Genomic DNA, 19,751 nt, shown 5'->3' on the forward strand with positions numbered 1-19,751 from the left:
CATCTGCATTCCCTAATAACGTATTTGTGTTTAATGGGATTTAACATGTTTTAACACAAACTACTTTATGGTTCATAATTCCGTTGACTGAATTACATAAAAGCAATACTGATTTATCAAACTTGAATATTCTCAGAACAGCTGTTTTAACGTTTTTGCCTTAAATTTCTCATTTAATCTTGCTAACCTTCACAAATAAAACAAACAATAACGTAGACACAACTGCAAAAGGTACAAAAGTTTATTGTCAGAATTACATTCAACAAAACAATAGCGGTCTGGGGACCGAAAAACAGAAATATAACAAGAAAAATAACTTTTAACTTTTGCATGACACGTACTGCATCAGTGCATCCTGTACATCTCTGCCCTCCTCCTCTACACCTTGTGCCACTGCAGGCTCATGTGCTGCTGCTTCAGGTAAATCCCATGAAGTCTCATAAGAGAGCATCTGAAACACATACACAGCATACATATTTTAATAGTGATAAATTACAGGGTTGTACAAGGGACTGATATACGATAACTGTACTGAACTAGCATTAGCTTACCCTTGTCAGTGGCGTGCACAGACATTTTGGGGGGCAGGTGCTCAGTGGAAAAAAAGGGCCACTGAACCACTCGCTGCCTTAATATAACAGTGTGAGATTTGAAAAAATAAAAAAATCAGGAACACATATCTGTAATGGCATTTATTTTAACATCTTAATACTAATACACAAAGGGTCAATAAAACATTGTACCGTAACATTGTAAATGACATCATAATGAAACAAATGACCTTTAGAAAAGTGAGTGAGTTGTGTGAGCATTATCCTCTCCTGCTTTAAAAGAGCATCCTCCTTGGTGCCATGTCTTTGAAAATTCTGATGACCTCACTGTGGTTTATCTGGATGCCTTTCTTTATGGCAAGCAGGAGAAGGTCAGAGTGTTCTTCTCCACATAGACTTCTTAGTGTGTGTTTGATGATTTTCAGTTTTGAAAATGATTTCTCCACAGAAGCAGTTGTCACTGGCAATGTTGCATATATCTGTATCCTGACATTAGGTTACAACAAGACAGAAAGCTACTTTTTCTTTTTGTCATTTAGCAAATAAGTCACAGCAAGTGTTGCCTCTACCTAATGCAGGCTAAAAATAAACCTACAGAAGCTAAATAATCAGTTACAGTATACTGATCATATGCTGTACCAATACAGCAAGTAACATTGGTTGTGTGGTCAACGTCATCACGTTATGTCAATTAATTGATTATTATTATGGGTAGCGTCGAGTTTGTTAGTTAAGGAGGCGGGCAGTTGGCTAATTTAGGCATGGTTGTTTAGCACTGCATGAGACAGGCTACTTCACAACAGAGACAAATAAATGCACCGTGTGGCTTGGCAACTGAGGCTTATGAACAATACATTGGATTCATTTACGTGTTACCTGGTTGGTGGCTACAGTTTATATGGGCTGTGCAGCTGCTGCCACGCGCGAGTCCGCTCCTCGTGTTCACGTTACGGGATGGGGCGGGCAGGGCGAGTCACGGCAGGGGTCGTGTGTGTGTGTGTGTAGGTGTGTGTGTGCGCCTGTGTGTGCATCTGTGTGTGTGTGTTTTTAATATTTAAATTTTTTTTTTAAAAAGTTGAGACGCGGAAGGCACCTGCTTGATACTGAGGGCAAGGGGCAGGTGTTCTAGCACCATCTGATGTCAATTTGTGCACGCCACTGACCCCCGTCATCTAGTTCGTACCCTCTTGTCTTCGGCTTAATACTGCTGTTTCGCCTCCCAAACTCTCCTGTGTGTCTCGTGAGTGTTTCGACTCACCGCACTCAGCTTTGTCTGACTCTTCTTTTACTTTGAATCTGACAGAAAGCCACAGATCAAGCAGCAAGTGTACCATCGCCTCCATGTCCTCCATTGTTGTGTTGCGTTTGTGTCACACATAAATGATGTTAAGGGACTTCCAGGCCACCATGCTATGATGACTCCACCCACGATGAGGTGGTACTCAATTGTAATGGAGACCCACCTAAACCGAGTCGAGTCGAGTCGAGCCGAGTAGGTCCTAATGGAAAAGCACTCTCTGGCATTGTCCTTCGCTGTCTGGGTTCTTGTTCAAAATATTTGACTGGTGCTCCAAGGCATACAAGCAGGTCCTCCCATTGGACCCTATACTCGCCATTTTCAGCTGCTCTCAATTTACCCAGAGAGTCCCCACTATGACACAGCAGTTGCTGTTGCTCCGCATGACAGTGGCCAAAAGACTCATTCTTAAGGAGTGGAAGTCACCCTCTCCCCCTTCCTTTCAGAGGTGAACAACGGACATGATCCATGTTTTCCAAATGGAGACACTCAGATTCATACAGACCAACAGGGTGCAAATATACTCTGACATCTGGGACCCATTCCTTGTGCACCTTGGTAAAGGCAAAAGCTAAGAGACTGGGCTAGTTGACCTCTTATCCCTGAGCTCTTTACACATCCACAGACCTTTCAGCAGCACCATGATGATGCAGCACTGGCAATGTATGTGTATATATGTGTGTGTATGTATATATATATATATATATATATATATATATATATATATTTTTTTTTTTTTTTCTCTCTCTCTCTCTCTCTCTATATATATATATATATATATATATATATATAATGTGTTCATTTTTGGATTTTTATATTTCATTTATTTATTTGAATTTATTTTTGGCTATTTCATTAAATTAGATTTATTTATTTAGGATCTTGTTTATTTTTCTCTGTCGTCGACTGTGTAGAGCCTGTTCACTTTGTTTGTCTGTTTTGTTCAAAAAATGAAAATTTCAAAAAGTATTGAAAAAAATGCCTCTTTTTTGCAGTTGTACAAAAATTTTTGTTCACAAATCTGAATCTGCATTAAAAGTTCTACTCAAAATGGTTTTAAATCATTAAATTTGGGTGGAAATAGAAAAATTGGGCACTCAGTGCTGGAAGTGAACTTTGCCCTTAACTTTCCCTCTAGCTGGAAACTCTTCAGCGTTCTGAGTCTCTTATATGTAGCCTTGTCAATCAAACGAAAATTGTGTGACCCAAATCCAATGGAAAATGAGTATCTCCCTTAACTCAAGGGGTCAAGGGATGTTTTAAAATTGTGGGATATGAAAACATCCAGCAGATGGCAGTGAAGCGACTCCCTGAATGTGAGCTGCAATCGAAGCTGAGAGAAGAAGAAGTGTGACGAGGGAGGGACGCTGCGGCGGACTTCACCCCTCCACGGACCACTCTCCATCCAGTCGTGCATCTGCGAAGCCAGCGGCGTATTTTGTGTGACCTAAAACTAAAACATGGCTGATCTCCAGGTGTGTATAAAATAGTTAGTAGCAATTTCACAGCTAGTTTATATTCTGCTGCGTCCCGTTAAATGAACGGGACTCAGCAGCCGTAAAGCCGTTAGTTGGTGAACTCGATTTTGGCTAACCAATGTGAAAGAGAGCCTCGATTCCTTTTTCTGCAAATGAGCACTTGTGAAACACAATCGTGCCGACTTTAACTAATACTCTGATGTATTACACGTTATTGTGTTAATTTTCTTTGTCTGTTAACTAGCCTTAATAGACAACGTAGGTTCTATGAGCACTCAGTGCAATGGCGTTTATTCGATGTTCTGGAATATGTCAATAGCGCAAAATGTCCGCCTCCTCTCAGTGCTGGCAGGTGGACTGTGGAGGACGTTCATTTAGTTATTTATGTTATTAATGAGATTGGAGAGCTGCATAAGAAGTGGGTATGGCTGCTGACATAGAACTTTGTATGGGCGCTCTCACTGCTCATTTCTATAGAGTGCAGAGGAAAGTTTAGAGCTATGCTGTCAGCTGGGCAGTACAAAGGTTTGAAGGGTTAACACGGAGCAGACAGGCAGACCTTTGTCCTGTAGCAGATCTTAGGGTGTGGAAACACATGCAGCCTTTTCAGACGCGTGATTTGTAAAATTGCTGCTTTATCAGTCCATCGAAGTGTCGGCATTCTGTCATTCAAATATAGGCCACTTTTACATGAATGTTCATCATGGCTTCAATCAGACAAACCCACCATACTGACGGAGAGAAACAAAGTGTGTGTGCCATGTTTGACTCTCACACGAAATTTAAACAGCACATCAAGGTTCAAAGAGTGACTAATGCCTTTTTTAGACATGCCGTCCTTTTTGTTAATCTAATATCATCTGAACATGGTAGCTTCAGGTCTGAATGAGGACCCTGCTTACTTCTTTGTAAAAGCTGCAACTGCAGTCTAACTAGGCCAAACGTCATCAGATGCGCCTCTGGTGGAACTAGTGGTTGGCCTTGCAAAATGGGTTTTGCAGTCTCAAAGTACTCCTGATCCTATTCCCCACCACATCCTAAACGATGCACCCTCTGCAGAGCACATGGAGCCCTGAGGACTTCATCCCCATCTACAGCGGATCTAGACCAACCACTCTGAGCTTTAGCCTCAGTGCACAGGCTTTGCCTGTCCCTCACCATCAAATATTACCTGCTGTCTTTTTTTCATTTTTATCAAGTTGCAATTGTTATCTCTTTATTTATTGTTTATGTATTTAATGCAATTGTATTTTTCATTTTTGTGTTAACATTAAAAATATTATCTTGAGAAATATGCTAAAGTGGTTAAATTCAAATTAAGGCAACCAAATTCAAATTACATTTTTTTTTCTGCTTGTCTGTATTAAACTGAAAAATGATCGATATCAAAATGTCCCAACTTTTTGAAACACGCAATCAAATTCAAAGTCAGGATACAGTTTGGAGAAAAAGACATTTAAATCACTGTTTCAACATTTATAAGTTGTTATTGAACTATTTTCAACTACAGATTTAAATGATATATTTTAAGTATTATGTAGAGATTATTAAGTTGCATCTTACTGCATACTGTTTGATTTACATTTATCACAGCTGCCCCACAGAGTTGTATTTCTTCTATAGTACAAAGAGATTTCTTCACAAATCATTCTGTCTGATCTTGTGGTCTGTTGTTTATTTGTGTATTTCATGCATTTATTACATGTCATCATAGTGTTTACTGGACAGTAAGCAAACAGGAATCCAGACCTGACAGACAATTTTATTGGGACTTTACAATAATCTGGTCCTCCTCTTTGACCCAGTTGGCAAAGAGTTGTGCAGTGACACTTTTTTTCATGTGAAGGGGTCTAAGTGAATCAATGAGCTCATTGTACTTGTAGGATTTTGCCACTGTTCAGTAGCACTGCATTCATTTCCTGATTCAGTGTCTGAATGGTAATGATTTATAATTTGCCTTTATTTGTCACAAATACATTACAGCACTGTGAAATGTTGCTTTTCGCTTATCCCATTCGAAGTCAGAGTGCAGGGTGAGCCATAGTACAGCGCCCCTGGAGCAGGAAGGGTAAAGGGCCTTGCTCAAGGGCCCGACCGTGGCCGCATCGGGGTTTGAATCACTGACCTTTTGATCAGTAGTCCAGAGACTTAACCGTTGCACCACCACTGTCAGGGGTATCTGATGCAGCACCAAAGTTATGTCATTGCAGCCTTGATTTATTTTGGTACACCCTCTTGTCAACCAAAGTTAAAGAAATACATATGTGATGCAAATACTGGAAAAACACATTTGCGCTGCATGGAGTAATTTTAAGAATTTAGTAGAAATAGGTTAAGTTATAAATTGTCTGTTCACAGATCCCCACAGAAACCTACTGATTCCATTTGATTTGGCATTTTCTACTAGATTATATCTTTTCATTCCTGTAGTTAAATAAATTTCAGTAGTGAAGTTAAGTATCGTTCACATTTCCTTATTATTTTATTTTAGATTTCAAAATGTCACACGGACGATGTCCATGTTATTCTGAAGCCTGTGGTGCTGCAGTGTAGGCCATCCAGATCTCCTTCACACTGTGGTCCACAGTATCAGTATTGTAATGAGGCTGGTGTCCTTTTCTCTGTAGGCTAAATTTGATGCAGCAGCAAGTGAGGTGAAGCAGCTGAAAGCGAAGCCGACAGATGACGAGATGCTGCAGGTCTACTCCCTGTTCAAACAAGCCACTGTGGGTGATGTTAACACAGGTGAGACAGCTATCACTACTTCCTGCAGAGATGAAAGTTTTCCGGGTTTTCCCGAAAATCCGGGTTTTCAAATTTTGTGAGTTCATTTCCGGGAATCTGGGAAAATTGATCAAAGTTTTCAGTGAAAATCAGAATTTGATTGATAGTATTCTTTTTGAAAATCTTATTCCTATCGCTAATGCGTTGTTTGTTGTTTATATTAGTGTACGGAGGCAGCCATTTTGAATCTCGTTCATTGACGCGATTCCAATCTAATGCTGAGTACATTGCTGCGAGAATTTGCGAGAGCGGATGCACTGAATAGCGCCAGTTTTGAGTACAAAGGAGAGATTAATCATTGATAGCGCTCATTGAATAGACGACCTTTGCTTTTGTGTAAATGTAATGACCCGTACCTGTCAGGACAATGTTTAAACAGGTAGACAGGCACGCTGACGTGCGTGCTGTAGACGCGACAGTCAAGAACGCGTTCCGGTGGTCGTGGTTAGAAGAGAAAGATACGAACGGCGATTTCTTGTCTGAATATATCAGGAAATTAGACAAACCAAGTACGTTTTTTTAAATTTTACAAAAATAGATATCAATATATTGATAGTTTACTGTGTCTTAAGGTTCCTGTCTTAATGATATTATAATATAATCCTTATAATAGATTAGTGACACATCTAGACTAGAGTATGAAATGATTAATATATGAAATATGGGGTACTAAACTACTGAATAGTTTACATTACTGAACATGTTAACAGGAATGTTTCCGCATTTTTATTAACATTTTCACAGTTTTGTGCTATTCTTTTAAGGAGGGAAGGGGGTTATGAAATTCTGGGCTTGGCCCTGAGGGGAAGTTCTGCCGAAATTTTTTTCAGGTCAGGATTTAGAATATTTTTTTCATTTTTTTTGAATGAATATTATTTGTGCATGTTTTAGAAAAGAAAGATACGAACGACGATTTCTTTGATTTCTTTGATTTGAATATATCAGGAAATTAGACAAACTAGGAACTTTTTTTTTAATTTTACAAAAATAGATAGACCTCAATTTTTTCTTTTTTTTGAGTGAATAGATATCATTGGTGCATGCTTTTGATAAGATGGACTCCATTGAAGTTCTATATTGTTTGGTCATTTTTAAATTTTTATCTTCATTGAATATTGCGTGGTCATTTTAATTTTTTATATATATTCTTATTGTTAATAAAGACTATAATGCTATGTTAATTTAATTGTAACAATGACACTATTGTAATTTATTATTCGGCACTCGCATAAGGCTGCCTTCGGCAGCCTCTTGGAGCACCTTCGGCGCTCACTTGGCAAAGTTGCTTAGAAAAAAAATTTTCAGGGTTTTTTGCCAACAGCCACTTTCATCTCTATTCCTGCCACAAGCACACTGCAGCACTTTCTGCACTGGGCTGTTGTTGCTTTTCGCAGTAAATTTAGGCAGTTACCAGACTGTCTTGATTTACTGCTCTCCATCAGAGTAGTAATTGCTTTTGAGATGACTACGAGAAAAAGTGTTTCTTTTAGGGACTCATCGATTGCCAGCCTGACTGATTGGTGGCAACGATATTTGACATTTTTAGATTACTGGTTTGCATCTGGCTGTCTTTCTGGAGTTACTCCTTGGCCTCAAACAATGTCCCGTTCACAGCTCCATGTAAATGACTGTCACATGTCATGAGTAACAGCCAGTCACAACTATTATTTACACAGAGAGATGCTGAACGCATTTCGCAGAGCGGAGAAGCTCTAGTGAATTAGCGGAGTTGTGTTTGGAAGGTGAGGTAGCTGACACTGCTGAAGGTTTAATAAGCGCCTCAGTCTTCCACAGGCATTCCTAATGTTACAGAAAAAGACCTCAATAATTCACTTTCAGGTTTTAGCAAGTATTGCTGCTTAAACTTATTTAGCTGATGGGGCTAGGCTGTGGCTATTGCTAAGAGGTTTGGTATGGCTCTTAGCCTGCGGCTAATGCATTCTGTAACATTTTTCTAAAATCAGATGAACTTTCACAACTTGTTGGAACTAAAAGACACGTCTCGCTAGGAGAGACGCAACTTGCAAATACTGACCAAGAAGCAGGTCATTAACTGCTTTCACAGAGGCTAAGGCTACACCAGAGGCTTAGTTAGGAGGCAGCCACAGATTATCCCAAAACAGTGTCTGGAAAACAATAATTCATAATGCTTTAAGATATGGGCCTTAGTCTGCAATAAAAGTAATAGAATTGAAAAAGATTAAGAAAACACAAGAAAAACTGACAGAACTGCAGGAGACAAACTCTTCAACCCAAAGACAAACTGTTGATCTCAATTAACTGTTCTCAAACATGCTGTTAATATGCACACTGATCAGCCGCAACATTATGATCACCGATGAATTGAATAACATTGATCATCTTGTTGTCATGCAACATTCTGTCGGGAAAATATGAGTCCTGACATTCATGTGGATATTTGACATGAACCACCCACCTAAGCATTGCAGGTCAAGCAACCCCACCGCCCCCCACCCTCCTATGGCAACAGCAGTCTTTGATGCTAGTTGCCACACTCAGCAGGACAGTGCACCCAGACACACCGTAAAAACTGCTCAGCAGTGACCCGGGGAACACGACAGAGCTAAGGTGTTCACTCAGGTTCCTCCCTCCCCAGATCCAAATCTTATTGAGCATCTGTGGGATGTGCCAGGATAAGCCTGATCTAAGTAGGTCCCACCATGCAACCCACAGGAACCATAGAATTCACTGCCACCATCCTGGTGCCACAGGACATCCCCAGAGGTGCTGTGTCCATGCCCCACTGGGTCAGAGGAGTTTTAGCAACATAAGGAGGACCAGCACAATATTAGACAGGTGGTCATAATGTTATGCCTGATCTTTGTAAGAGTTATTGTATGTATGTTTGAATTCAGTAACATTAATCCTTATTAATGAACCAACCTAGTTTTAAGGCAGGGTTGCTGCTATTACATGCTGGTAATAAATTACTTTCAATGTTTATTGGTTCCAGATATTGGTTATCAGCTTGTAGTGACTCCAAACTAAAAAACGAAGTCACTGAAAGGCTAAGTGAGGGAGCATTGCGCTGTTGACTCGCTGCACAAACGACAAAGCCATTTCCGTGTTTCCAGCTGTCTGTATTTATTTCCAGCGCCGAACAAATGGGCAAAGCAAGGCAACCACTGGTTTAATTATCCACCTTGTTCTCTAATAACATCAGTTTATTGGACATGGACTTTAAATGTAAATGTGAGCAGCTGACCTGTCACAGTGACAAGAGGTATTGTTACCTCAGATGCAACGTACCTGCAGTACATATAATTTCTGCTAAATTGTTTCCTTAAACCACTCCACCTACATCTGTCTTTCTTTCTTCTCCCTGAAGCTCGCCCAGGGATGTTGGATTTCACTGGGAAAGCTAAATGGGATGCCTGGGAGAAGCAAAAAGGTTAGTAAAAATGTTTGTGCTCTACATCACGACACATATGCCAGGTAAACATCTTTTGAAGCAATGTCCAGCACTTTTGTGTATGGGATGAGGAAAGATTTCAGGGTTATATCAGACCTCTATTTTGCATTTTGTCATATCAGTTTAAAATGTAACATACCGGTTATCTTTTTCTTCTCATTGGAGAGTATTGGTTTATGGTAGGAATGTCCCACATCCTGATAAGGATAAACTTTATTGATCCCACAGTGGGGAAAGTTAACCGTTACAGCAGCTCCAAAGAAAAAGTATAAAGGCAGTGCAGGAATAGATAAGAAAAAGAAACAGTGCAAAAATTGCAGAAAAAAAACATTATATACAGATGATTTTTCTTCTTATTAATATGTAGATTATATACAAGAGGATGAGGTATCAGTTATATGATCTAAGTTAATTCAAGTGCCTGACACATCCAAACAACCTTAGCCTTCTGCATGTTGCCCTGTATTTTCATAAACTATTTAATCCAAATATTGATGGTCCTGAGTAGACGTGATTACATTTTACAAGAATAAACCGTTTTTATGAAAAATAAAATTAAATGGGAAAATTTAACTTCTGAAATGAAAATGAGGCTGTCCACAACAGAGAAGGCTGGAGTGTGGAGTTGTTGGGACTAAAGAGACTCTGTTCACTGGCATTTTTACTGATCTTTCTTTTACCTCATAAACAATCATCCAACCAGAATGCAGGCACACAAACAAGTACGGAAGCCTTTAGTACACTTTATTTAATGAAAACTTAAACTTGAAATTGAGAATGTAATTCTACAATAGCATTATAATTTTCCACCTATGGAAAATATAACTTACGCAATTGGTCAGTTAATCATACATTTGTTATAACAGTCCTTACTTAAATAGTGAATAATAATTTTGGTAATAATCGTGGACATAAATATCCCCAGGTGTACTGCCGCTCTAAGAGTAAACACGAAACTCATTCATGGCACTCTTTACAGTCTGTTTTTAAAACTATTTTTAAGATTTGTAAATCATAAATATATAAGCATTTAGAAGTAAGATTAAAAAATGTCTCCACACAAATGATTAGATCTTGATGAGTAAAAAACTGCTGTTGAGTTATTATAGTATGAGGAAATGCCCCAACAGCAGTAAAACATTTATTCTCTTTCTCCCTTTTGGATAGTAAACTGCCGAAATGTATGTTACAGCCAGCATGTTGTCAGAGTCCTCTGTCTCATTAAATCTCTGCTCTGCTCCCACTACATAAAAAGCCAGATTATCGGCCCTGTGGATTGCCGAAAACCTACCAAGTTCCCGGCAGTTATCAGCAGTTCACAAGCTGTGAACTCCAAAGTTTTCCAGTGCCGTAAATTGTCAGAAACAGACCCTGTCTGTGGTGTTGAGGGGTTGGTGTGGAGCAAGGAGGGGAATGAGACTTCACACCTAGATGGCATGGCAGAGGTGTGAAAAAAATAATTAGCATCTGGCCTGCCTGTCTAGAGTTGCTCAGGACACCCACTGGATGAAATGAGACATGAAAACCAAAAAAAAAACCAACTCATGATTGGTTGAGAGATCTGTTGCTATTGGTCGACCCCCATTATAGTACCCCCCAGTCACACATAATAATAATAATAATAATAATAATAATAATAATAATAATAATAATAATAATTATTATTATTATTATTATTATTATTATTATTATTATTATTATTATTATTATTATTATTATTATTATTATTATTATTATTATTGGTTTATGGTAGGAAGAACAATTTCAGCATCTTGTTTTAATTTTAATTTTGGGAACTATTGCAGTTTATAATAATAATATTATTATTATTATAAATATGTGTTGTGTAAATGAACTATAATTAGTTAACCTACATATTTGTTATTGTTAACCATTGGCTATACAGTCACTAAGATTAATTGGTAGGGAAAAATATTTCCAAAGACATGTTGAAAAACAAGAGCTTTATTGAACAACAGTATAGCTGCAATAGTTTCCAAAATTAAAATTAAAAAAAGATGCTGAAATTGTTCTTCAAAGGAATGAAAATGAAATTTTAAAAAATGAAATACAAATAAGGTTCAACAAAATATACACATTTAAAGGTATCAAAAACTAATTTAAAAAATAAAAAAAAGTTGTGTTCAGTTTCCCTGGACTGGTCCATCACTCCCAGCTACTGCAGTATCTTTGGCATCGGATCAGGCTTAAAATGTCTTTTTCCTGCCGTATTGGCATATTTGATCTGACAGTTGTCCGCTTAAGACGTCTGCAGTGTGAAGCTGTGTACTTCACATCAGCCTCAAGCCTTGCCTCTAGGGCAGCACACAGGTTGGCTAGCTCCTGGCTGCAGAAGGATGGAGGCCACGCTGTCAACCTACACACCCTGTTCAATGCTGCCATCCTCCTCATCTGACATCATGTCAGTGGTGATGCCCCTCCATAACTCCATTTCATCTGGAGCAAGTACTGTCTTCCTTGCATCCAGCTGCTGTGAACACAATCAGTACAAGAAATCAATACCACTCAATCAATACATTTACACACGTGGAGAAAATTGTTGGTACCCCTCAGTTAATGAAAGAAAAACCCACAATGGTCACAGAAATAATTTGAATCTGACAAAAGTAATAATAAATAAAAATTCTATGAAAATTAACCAGTGAAAATCAGACATTGCTTTTCAACCATGGTTTAACAGAATTATTTTAAAAAAATAAACTCGTGAAACAGGCCTGAACAAAAATGATGGTACCCTTAACTTAATATTTTGTTGCACAACCTTTTGAGGCAATCCTGCAATCAAACCATTTCTGTAACTGTCAATGAGACTTCTGCACCTCTCAGCAGGTAATTCTGGTCCAGTCCTCATGAGCAGACTGCTCCAGTTGTCTCAGGTTTGAAGGATGCCTTCTCCAGATGGCATGTTTCAGCTCCTTCCACAGATGTTCAATAGGATTTAGATCAGGGCTCATAGAAGGCCACTTCAGAATAGTCCAGTGTTTTCCTCTTAACCATTCTTGGGTGTTTTTAGTTGTGTGTTTTGGGTCATTAGCTGTTGCAAGACCCATGACCTGCGACTGAGACCAAGCTTTCTGACACTGGGCAGCACATTCCTCTGTAGAATACCTTGATAGTCATGAGATTTCATTGTACCTGCACAGATTCCAGACACCCTGTGCCAGATGCAGCAAAGCAGCCCCAGAACATAACTTCATTCAGCCAAACACACAGTGAACCTATGTTTTCATGGTAGTCCCAAATGGTTTAGTGTAACACAGACATCTGACACTATAAACCTTTAAACAACAACAGCCTTTAAAACTTAAAGAGCGAGCACTGACCATGTTAGCATATCCTGCAAACACAAGGTAGTTGTGTAGCGCTCAGTAGTTAGGCCAATTTCCATTTACACAAACTGATAACATTGTATATTTTATCACAATGACTAGTATGTAGCACAGCTGTCGGACTGTTTCAGACGATACAATTTAACCATCTACTGTTGTCAAAGATGTGTAGTAGCTTTAAAAACAACCATGAGCTCACTGTGCCTTGTTTTACTGTGCAAACCGAGACCAAAACTAATTCTGAAGGAGGAAGTGACGTTCTACCTGTAGCTGTACCTTGATGAGAGGAATGACTGAATACATTTTCATTATCACTGTTAGACTGAAGTGGTGTGCTGGTATGTAAATGTGAATGCAATAGACTAGGAAAGAACCAAACAAAACCTTTAACAGAGAAGGGGAAAAAACCCTCCAACAGAACCAGGCTTGGGGAAGGTGGCCATCTCCCACGACTGGTTGGGGTGAGAGTGGGGATGAATGAGGAGGATGGAGATAGCAGGAGGGGTTGGGGTGGGGATAGCAGAATAGTAGAAGAATAGACCCAATACGAACAGACCCATGACCATTTTAGAGGTTGGTGAGGCCAGAAACTGCAGATCAGAGACGTGTAGCTCCAGATCCAGACACCTGCAGTGTCTCTTGATCTGGAGTTCATGTCATCCTCCTTGTGTGTCAGTTAAACTTTTGATGGAATCTCAAGTGGAAATGCTCCATCACATATTTTAAATGTGTGATTTTTTTAAATGCACCCTTTATGTTTAACCAAATAACAATCACATTGATATTAAGAATCTTTTTCACAAGAGCATGCTGGCCAGACAGGCAGCACAATATAACAGCTTACAGATATACAGATATACAACAATATAAATAAGGTTAATATATAGGTTAAGAGTGTATAATAATCATGGTACTAATGTTGCAATGTCAATGACAATGACCAAGCTGGGTCAATGTGAGTCCGATCAGGCACATCTTAATGTGTACCTACACATATTACAGTGACAATCAAGCTGAAGCTGGAGTCTTAAAAAAATTATATCGCACATCTATGCTAGATTTCCCTCAAGACAAATACACAGAAGCAGTGAAATGCAGGTAGTACAAAGTGTGTATTTGAGAAGCTAAAAATTCTACTTAAAACCAGATTTTATAACAATTGTCCTGAGCAGCAAAACAAATTTGCTGTCCTCCAAAATGCAGCCAGAGTAAAATATGATTGATGCGTGATATTTTTGCACTAGATTCCCACGTCTTTTTTATTATCAGTTAATGCCTTCTTAACAAATGCAGAGCTTGAATCAGTGTATAGCCTTTTTTACCTTTTATCTCTCATACAGTTGAATGGGTCCTGACATTCTCTGCCAGGTGGTGAGGCATTTGTACCTAAAGTCCCTGAAGTTTGATAAGTGTGAGCATTGCTTAACATATACAAAGGATGACAGTCCTTCCAAACTAGGTGCACTTGTGCCTAAACACTGGTATACAGTATTGAGTTTGTCAGCACAAAAATTGGCATAATGTATTTGTTGACCACCATATTTGTTGTTCACTACACTACTCGAGACTCGAGATTAGTCACTGCATGCAACAAGGAGGAAGACTGCTGAATAGAAAGCAGCAGCAATTCATTTATTAATTTGTCTTTGATTGCCTAAGCACATTTTTGACTTTTTTTTATCAGGCAAAAGTAAAGAGGATGCCATGAACGAGTACATCAACCTGGTGGAGGAGCTGAAGAACAAGTATGGAATCTAAAGTCACATGACATAAACCAAGTTGCTGGCACAGCTGCTGGATGGACTGAAACCATCACCAGTCATCCTTGATTGTGACAGTGAAACATCTTATAATGCCAACAGTGTATTCTTATGCACCCCACATGAGTGCCTGGTGGACTACTAGTGGTTCCAGTGAGCTTAAGGTGGCCTGAGCAACTACTAACACACATTCAGAAGCTTTCTTCTGCCAGTACACCACCATGTTTTAATGTTTTTGACATTGTCATGTATCTGAAAGAATGCAGTTTCAATATAAAATCTGTCTTCTCCAAGTGCTGTTTTTGGTCTACTTGTTTTTGGAGGCTATATTCACAAAACATTCCAAGACCCAAACCTAAAGAATTCCACTACATTAATCCCAAAATAAATCCACCTTCACCAGTTATAACCAGTTATGCAAAATTTCAGGACTTCAGCTTCATTATTTCTCAAGTTATGGTAGTTCAAATAGATTGGCACAAAAATCAAGACCCCAGCAAGACCCCACTCCTCTTCAAGAATTTTTAACAGAAAAACTGATGTTGCCTATGGAACCAGATTTAACACATGGTCAACGCATTCATTCATCCATCCATTATAAGATATATATATATATATATATATATATATATATATATATATATATATATATATATATATATATATATATATATATATATATATATATATATATATATACACACACCGCTTAATCCTCAGAGTTGCGGGGGGCTGGAGTCTATCCCAGCCAACTTAGGGCGAAGGCAGGGGACACCCTGGACAGGTCACCAGTCTATCACAGGCCACATACAGAGACAAACAATCATTCTCACATTCACACCTATGGACAATTTAGAGTTACCAATTAACCTCAGCATGTTTTTGGACTGTGGGAGGAAACTGGAGAACCCGGAGAAAGAGAACATGCAACCAACTAAAGTTAACCACACACCCAGAGTGCCATACCGAAGTATGACAAAAAAAAACACAGCATCAGCGGTAGTACAGCCATCGTCATCCTCGTTACAACCAACAGCACCAGCAACTACAGTCCCAGCAGCAGCTACAGCCTCAGAAACAGACCCAGCAGCAGCTACAGCCACAACTACAGCCACAGTCTAACCAAATTCCATACCGCCATTATAGCCAGCAGAAACACCAACATATACTCAAGCTCTTGCAGAGAAATGTAAGATTTTCTTTTCTCTGTTTCCTCCCTGTTGCTATGTCTTTCTTCATATCTATGTGTGTGTGTGTGTGTGTGTGTGTGTGTGTGTGTAGCAAAGATGGCAAAATATATATCACTTGCTTCTTTCCCCTCATTTAATTTTCTTAAAATGTTGATAGATGTTAAGGATGCTTGGGCAGGAGAAGAAGTCTATATCCTCCTCTCCAGAATTGGGGCATGCAAATTATATTGCTGGGACATTAACAGAGTTGGTCCTGATATGAAGTTGGGAAGCGAGATACAATATTATTTAACTTTATTTTTTGCTATATAGATAGGTTTTACAGCTTTACAGGTCAGCTTTAAAACAGTCAATGTACTCTTATGGTAAAAAAAAAAAAAAAGTATTATCTTATGTGGTTTAGTTTTTCTTACAGGTAATCAATGCATATTTGGCTGTCATGCGTGAACACAATTGTCAGAATCCTGCAAATGCAGCATTCATTGATTCATTTGCTATGACTTCAATGTGGCAAAAAAGGAGTCAAAGAATCAAGGTATGCATTGGTATGTTGAATGTTATGGATTTTTGCTCAGATTTCAATATATTTAAAATTTCAAAGCTAAAAGGAAAGCTCATGCTTTCAATATTGCAAATGCATCTACTTTAAATCTTTATTTTACATATGCCAAGAGATATTGTGCTTGAAATTCAGTTGTAGGAATCCATATTTCTAATCGATTTTTAATGTGCAATTCATATTTGTATCAAATTATTCAGCGTCCTGCAGGTCACAGCTGATCAATCATTTAAAAAAAACACGAAAGACTGCTTTACTACAGCTCAGGATTTTCTTTTTTCGTTAGTTTTCATGGCCAAAACCAGAGATCAGGTGAGCGGTGTGAAAATAAATGAATATTGAATTTTATATAAAGCTTTTAAGTTTTAGGCCCGTCAGGGGGCAGGGCTACTTGATTGACAGTCTGGTCTGGAATGATTGACAGGTCGTCTGGAGGAGGCAGCCGACGCTCATTCACGGTAAACTCTGTTCTCCTCGTTTTTTCCGTTAAAAGGGTGTTTTTCTTGCCACTGTCACCTTTTGGCTTGCTCTGGGGGTTCAGGCATATGGATTCTGTAAAGCGTCTTGAGACAATTTGACTGTAATTGGCGCTATATAAATAAAACTGAATTGAATTGGATGTAATTCTGATATAGTAACTGTTAGCTTGTCGTTATTTGTCTTTGGAGCAGCAGAATTTTTTCCACCGACAGTTTTTCTGCCCGATGGCTTGTTTTAACCGATTTTCTACCTTCGGGTGATTCTACCAGCAGACATTGAAAGGACTCTGATAGTTTGGAGCCTTTCTGTCTTTTAGTGCTTGCAAAACTATATATGAAACAGGAAATCTTTCCAGGGATACTTTAAAATGAACCTCTGCTGTTGATGCTGATACTGTGATGTCTGTTTTCATCTCAGGTGTCTTATATTCACTGTGAAGATCTTCTGAGTGAAGCCAACAAGGAAAACCTCATTTGGTTGTGAAGAAGCAGACTGAATGGACGACATCCTCAGTGAACCTCTTCCTGTTTACGGACATTTCTTCTTCACCTGCACATCATGGATGTCTGAGAAACCACAACACTTTCACTTACAGGACAAGGACAGACCAACTGTTTCAGCAGTTTATTAATCTCTGTTCTTAGTATTCAAGGGTTCCATTTATCACCTTTAACTTCATCTAAATACAATATAAAAAGTCCATGTTATTTATAGCAGATATGCAGCATAAAAATATCAACACATTCAGGTCAATAGCTTCATTATTCCCTTTATTGCACATTTAAAAACTGCATTATTTAACAATTCTGAACTGTAAAGATGTGTAAACACGTAATAAATAGATGAAATAATGTGTTGCTGACAGTGAAGTGTCAGCAACACATTATTGTGAAGAGGTTGGCTACAGTCCCATGGATCTTAAATTTCTGAATTATATGTGCAACTGTAGTCACAGGAACATCAAGCTGCTTGGAGATGGTCTTATAGCATTTACCTTTAACATGCTTGTCTATAATTTACTTTCTAATCTCCTGAGATTGCTGCAGCCTCACTGCGTACAACACTTGATAGTGTTGCACCTGTAAAAAAGAAAGTTATATCTCAGAGAGGACCTGCTCCTTGGTATAATTCCCAGCTGCGGACTTTAAAGCTGGAAAGGAAGTGGTACTCCACTAATTTAGAAGAAGTTTATGTAGCTTGGAAAAATAGTCTAGTAATTTATAAAAAAAAGCTCTTCGTAATGCCAGGACAACATATTATTCATCTTTAATAGAGGAAAACAAGAACAACCCCAGGTTTCTCTTCAGCACTGTAGCCAGGCTGACAAAGAGTCAGAGCTCTGTTGAACCTTGTATTCCTTTAGCTTTGAGTAGTAACGACTTCATGAGCTTCTTTACAAATAAAATTATTATGATTAGAGAAAAAATTAATCTGGCCCTTCCTACAAATGTCACAGATGTATCATCGAGTACAGATGCTTTAGAATTGGCTGTAAGACCAGATGGATATTTAGAATTTTTCACTCCCATACATCTCTCTGAACTAATTTCAATAGTTTCTACATCCAAACCATCGACATGTCTTTTAGATCCTATCCCAACTAGACTGTTCAAGGAGGCTTTACCTTTAATTAATTCCTCAATGTTAGATCTGATTAATCTCTCTCTAGTAACAGGCTATGTACCACAGGCTTTTAAGGTTGCTGTAATCAAACCTTTACTTAAAAAGCCCACTCTAGATCCAGATGTTTTAGCCAACTATAGACCAATTTCCAACCTCCCATTTCTCTCCAAAATTCTGGAAAGAACAGTTGCAAATCAATTATGTGAACATTTACAAAGGAATAGCTTGTTTGAAGAGTCAGTTTGGCAGTCAGGCTTCAGAGTGCATCACAGCACAGAAACAGCTCTGGTGAAAGTTACTAATGACCTTCTCACAGCGTCAGATAATGGACTGGTCTCTATACTTATTTTATTGGACCTTAGTGCAGCATTCGATACAATCGACCACAAACTTTTATTACAGCGACTAGAACATTCTATTGGCATTAAAGGGACAGCACTGGACTGGTTTAAATCCTACTTATCAGACAGGTTCCAGTTTGTGCATGTCAACAATGACTCTTCTGAGCATACTAGGGTTAATCATGGAGTTCCTCAGGGTTCTGTCTTAGGACCAATACTGTTCACATTATACATGCTTCCCTTATGCAATATTATTAGGAAGCACTGTATTAATTTCCATTGTTATGTTGACGACACAATTGTATTTATCTATGAAGCCAAATGAAACTAATAAGCTAGCTAGACTGCAAGATTGTCTTAAGGACATAAAGACCTGGATGACCTATAATTTCTTACTACTAAATTCAGACAAGACTGAAGTCATTGTATTTGGCCCGAAGCATCTTAGAGAATTGCTTTCAAAGCATATAGTTACTCTGGATGGCATTACATTGGCCCCCAGTACTACTGTGAGGAACCTCAGAGTTATCTTTGACCAGGACATGTCCTTTAACTCACACATAAAACAAATCTGTAGGACTTCCTTTTTCCACCTGAGAAATATTGTGAAAATCAGGAACATCCTGTCTCAGAGTGATGCAGAAAAACTAGTCCATGCATTTGTTACTTCTAGGCTTGACTACTGTAATTCCTTATTATCAGGTTGTCCCAATAGCTCTCTAAAACATCTACAGCTGATCCAAAATGCTGCAGCCAGAGTACTGACGGGAGTTAGCAAGAGAGATCATATTTCTCCTATACTGGTATCTCTTCATTGGCTTTCTGTTAAATCTAGAATAGAATTCAAAATCCTTCTTCTGACATATAAAACTCTTAACAACCAATCTCCATCATATTTTAAAGAC

At 38.6% G+C, this 19,751-nt stretch overlaps 1 protein-coding gene across 2 annotated transcripts; it reads left to right on the forward strand.

The window, feature by feature from the left end:
- Window positions 1-3,165: 3,165 nt before the first annotated feature.
- Window positions 3,166-14,946, forward strand: LOC111588338 (diazepam binding inhibitor (GABA receptor modulator, acyl-CoA binding protein)). Of its 2 annotated transcripts, XM_023298700.2 has the most exons (4): window positions 3,166-3,323; window positions 5,954-6,071; window positions 9,460-9,522; window positions 14,578-14,946. In XM_023298700.2, exons 1-4 carry the CDS (start codon window positions 3,309-3,311, stop codon window positions 14,649-14,651), a joined length of 270 nt encoding a protein of 89 aa, XP_023154468.1. In that variant the 5' UTR covers window positions 3,166-3,308; the 3' UTR covers window positions 14,652-14,946. The 2 variants fall into 2 exon arrangements, with proteins under 2 accessions (XP_023154468.1, XP_023154459.2); XM_023298691.2 differs by lacking the exons at window positions 3,166-3,323; window positions 5,954-6,071 and adding an exon at window positions 6,463-6,619.
- The last annotated feature ends 4,805 nt before the right edge of the window (window positions 14,947-19,751 follow it).

Source organism: Amphiprion ocellaris, chromosome 11 (assembly GCF_022539595.1).
Source record: "Amphiprion ocellaris isolate individual 3 ecotype Okinawa chromosome 11, ASM2253959v1, whole genome shotgun sequence".
NCBI lineage: Eukaryota > Metazoa > Chordata > Actinopteri > Pomacentridae > Amphiprion > Amphiprion ocellaris.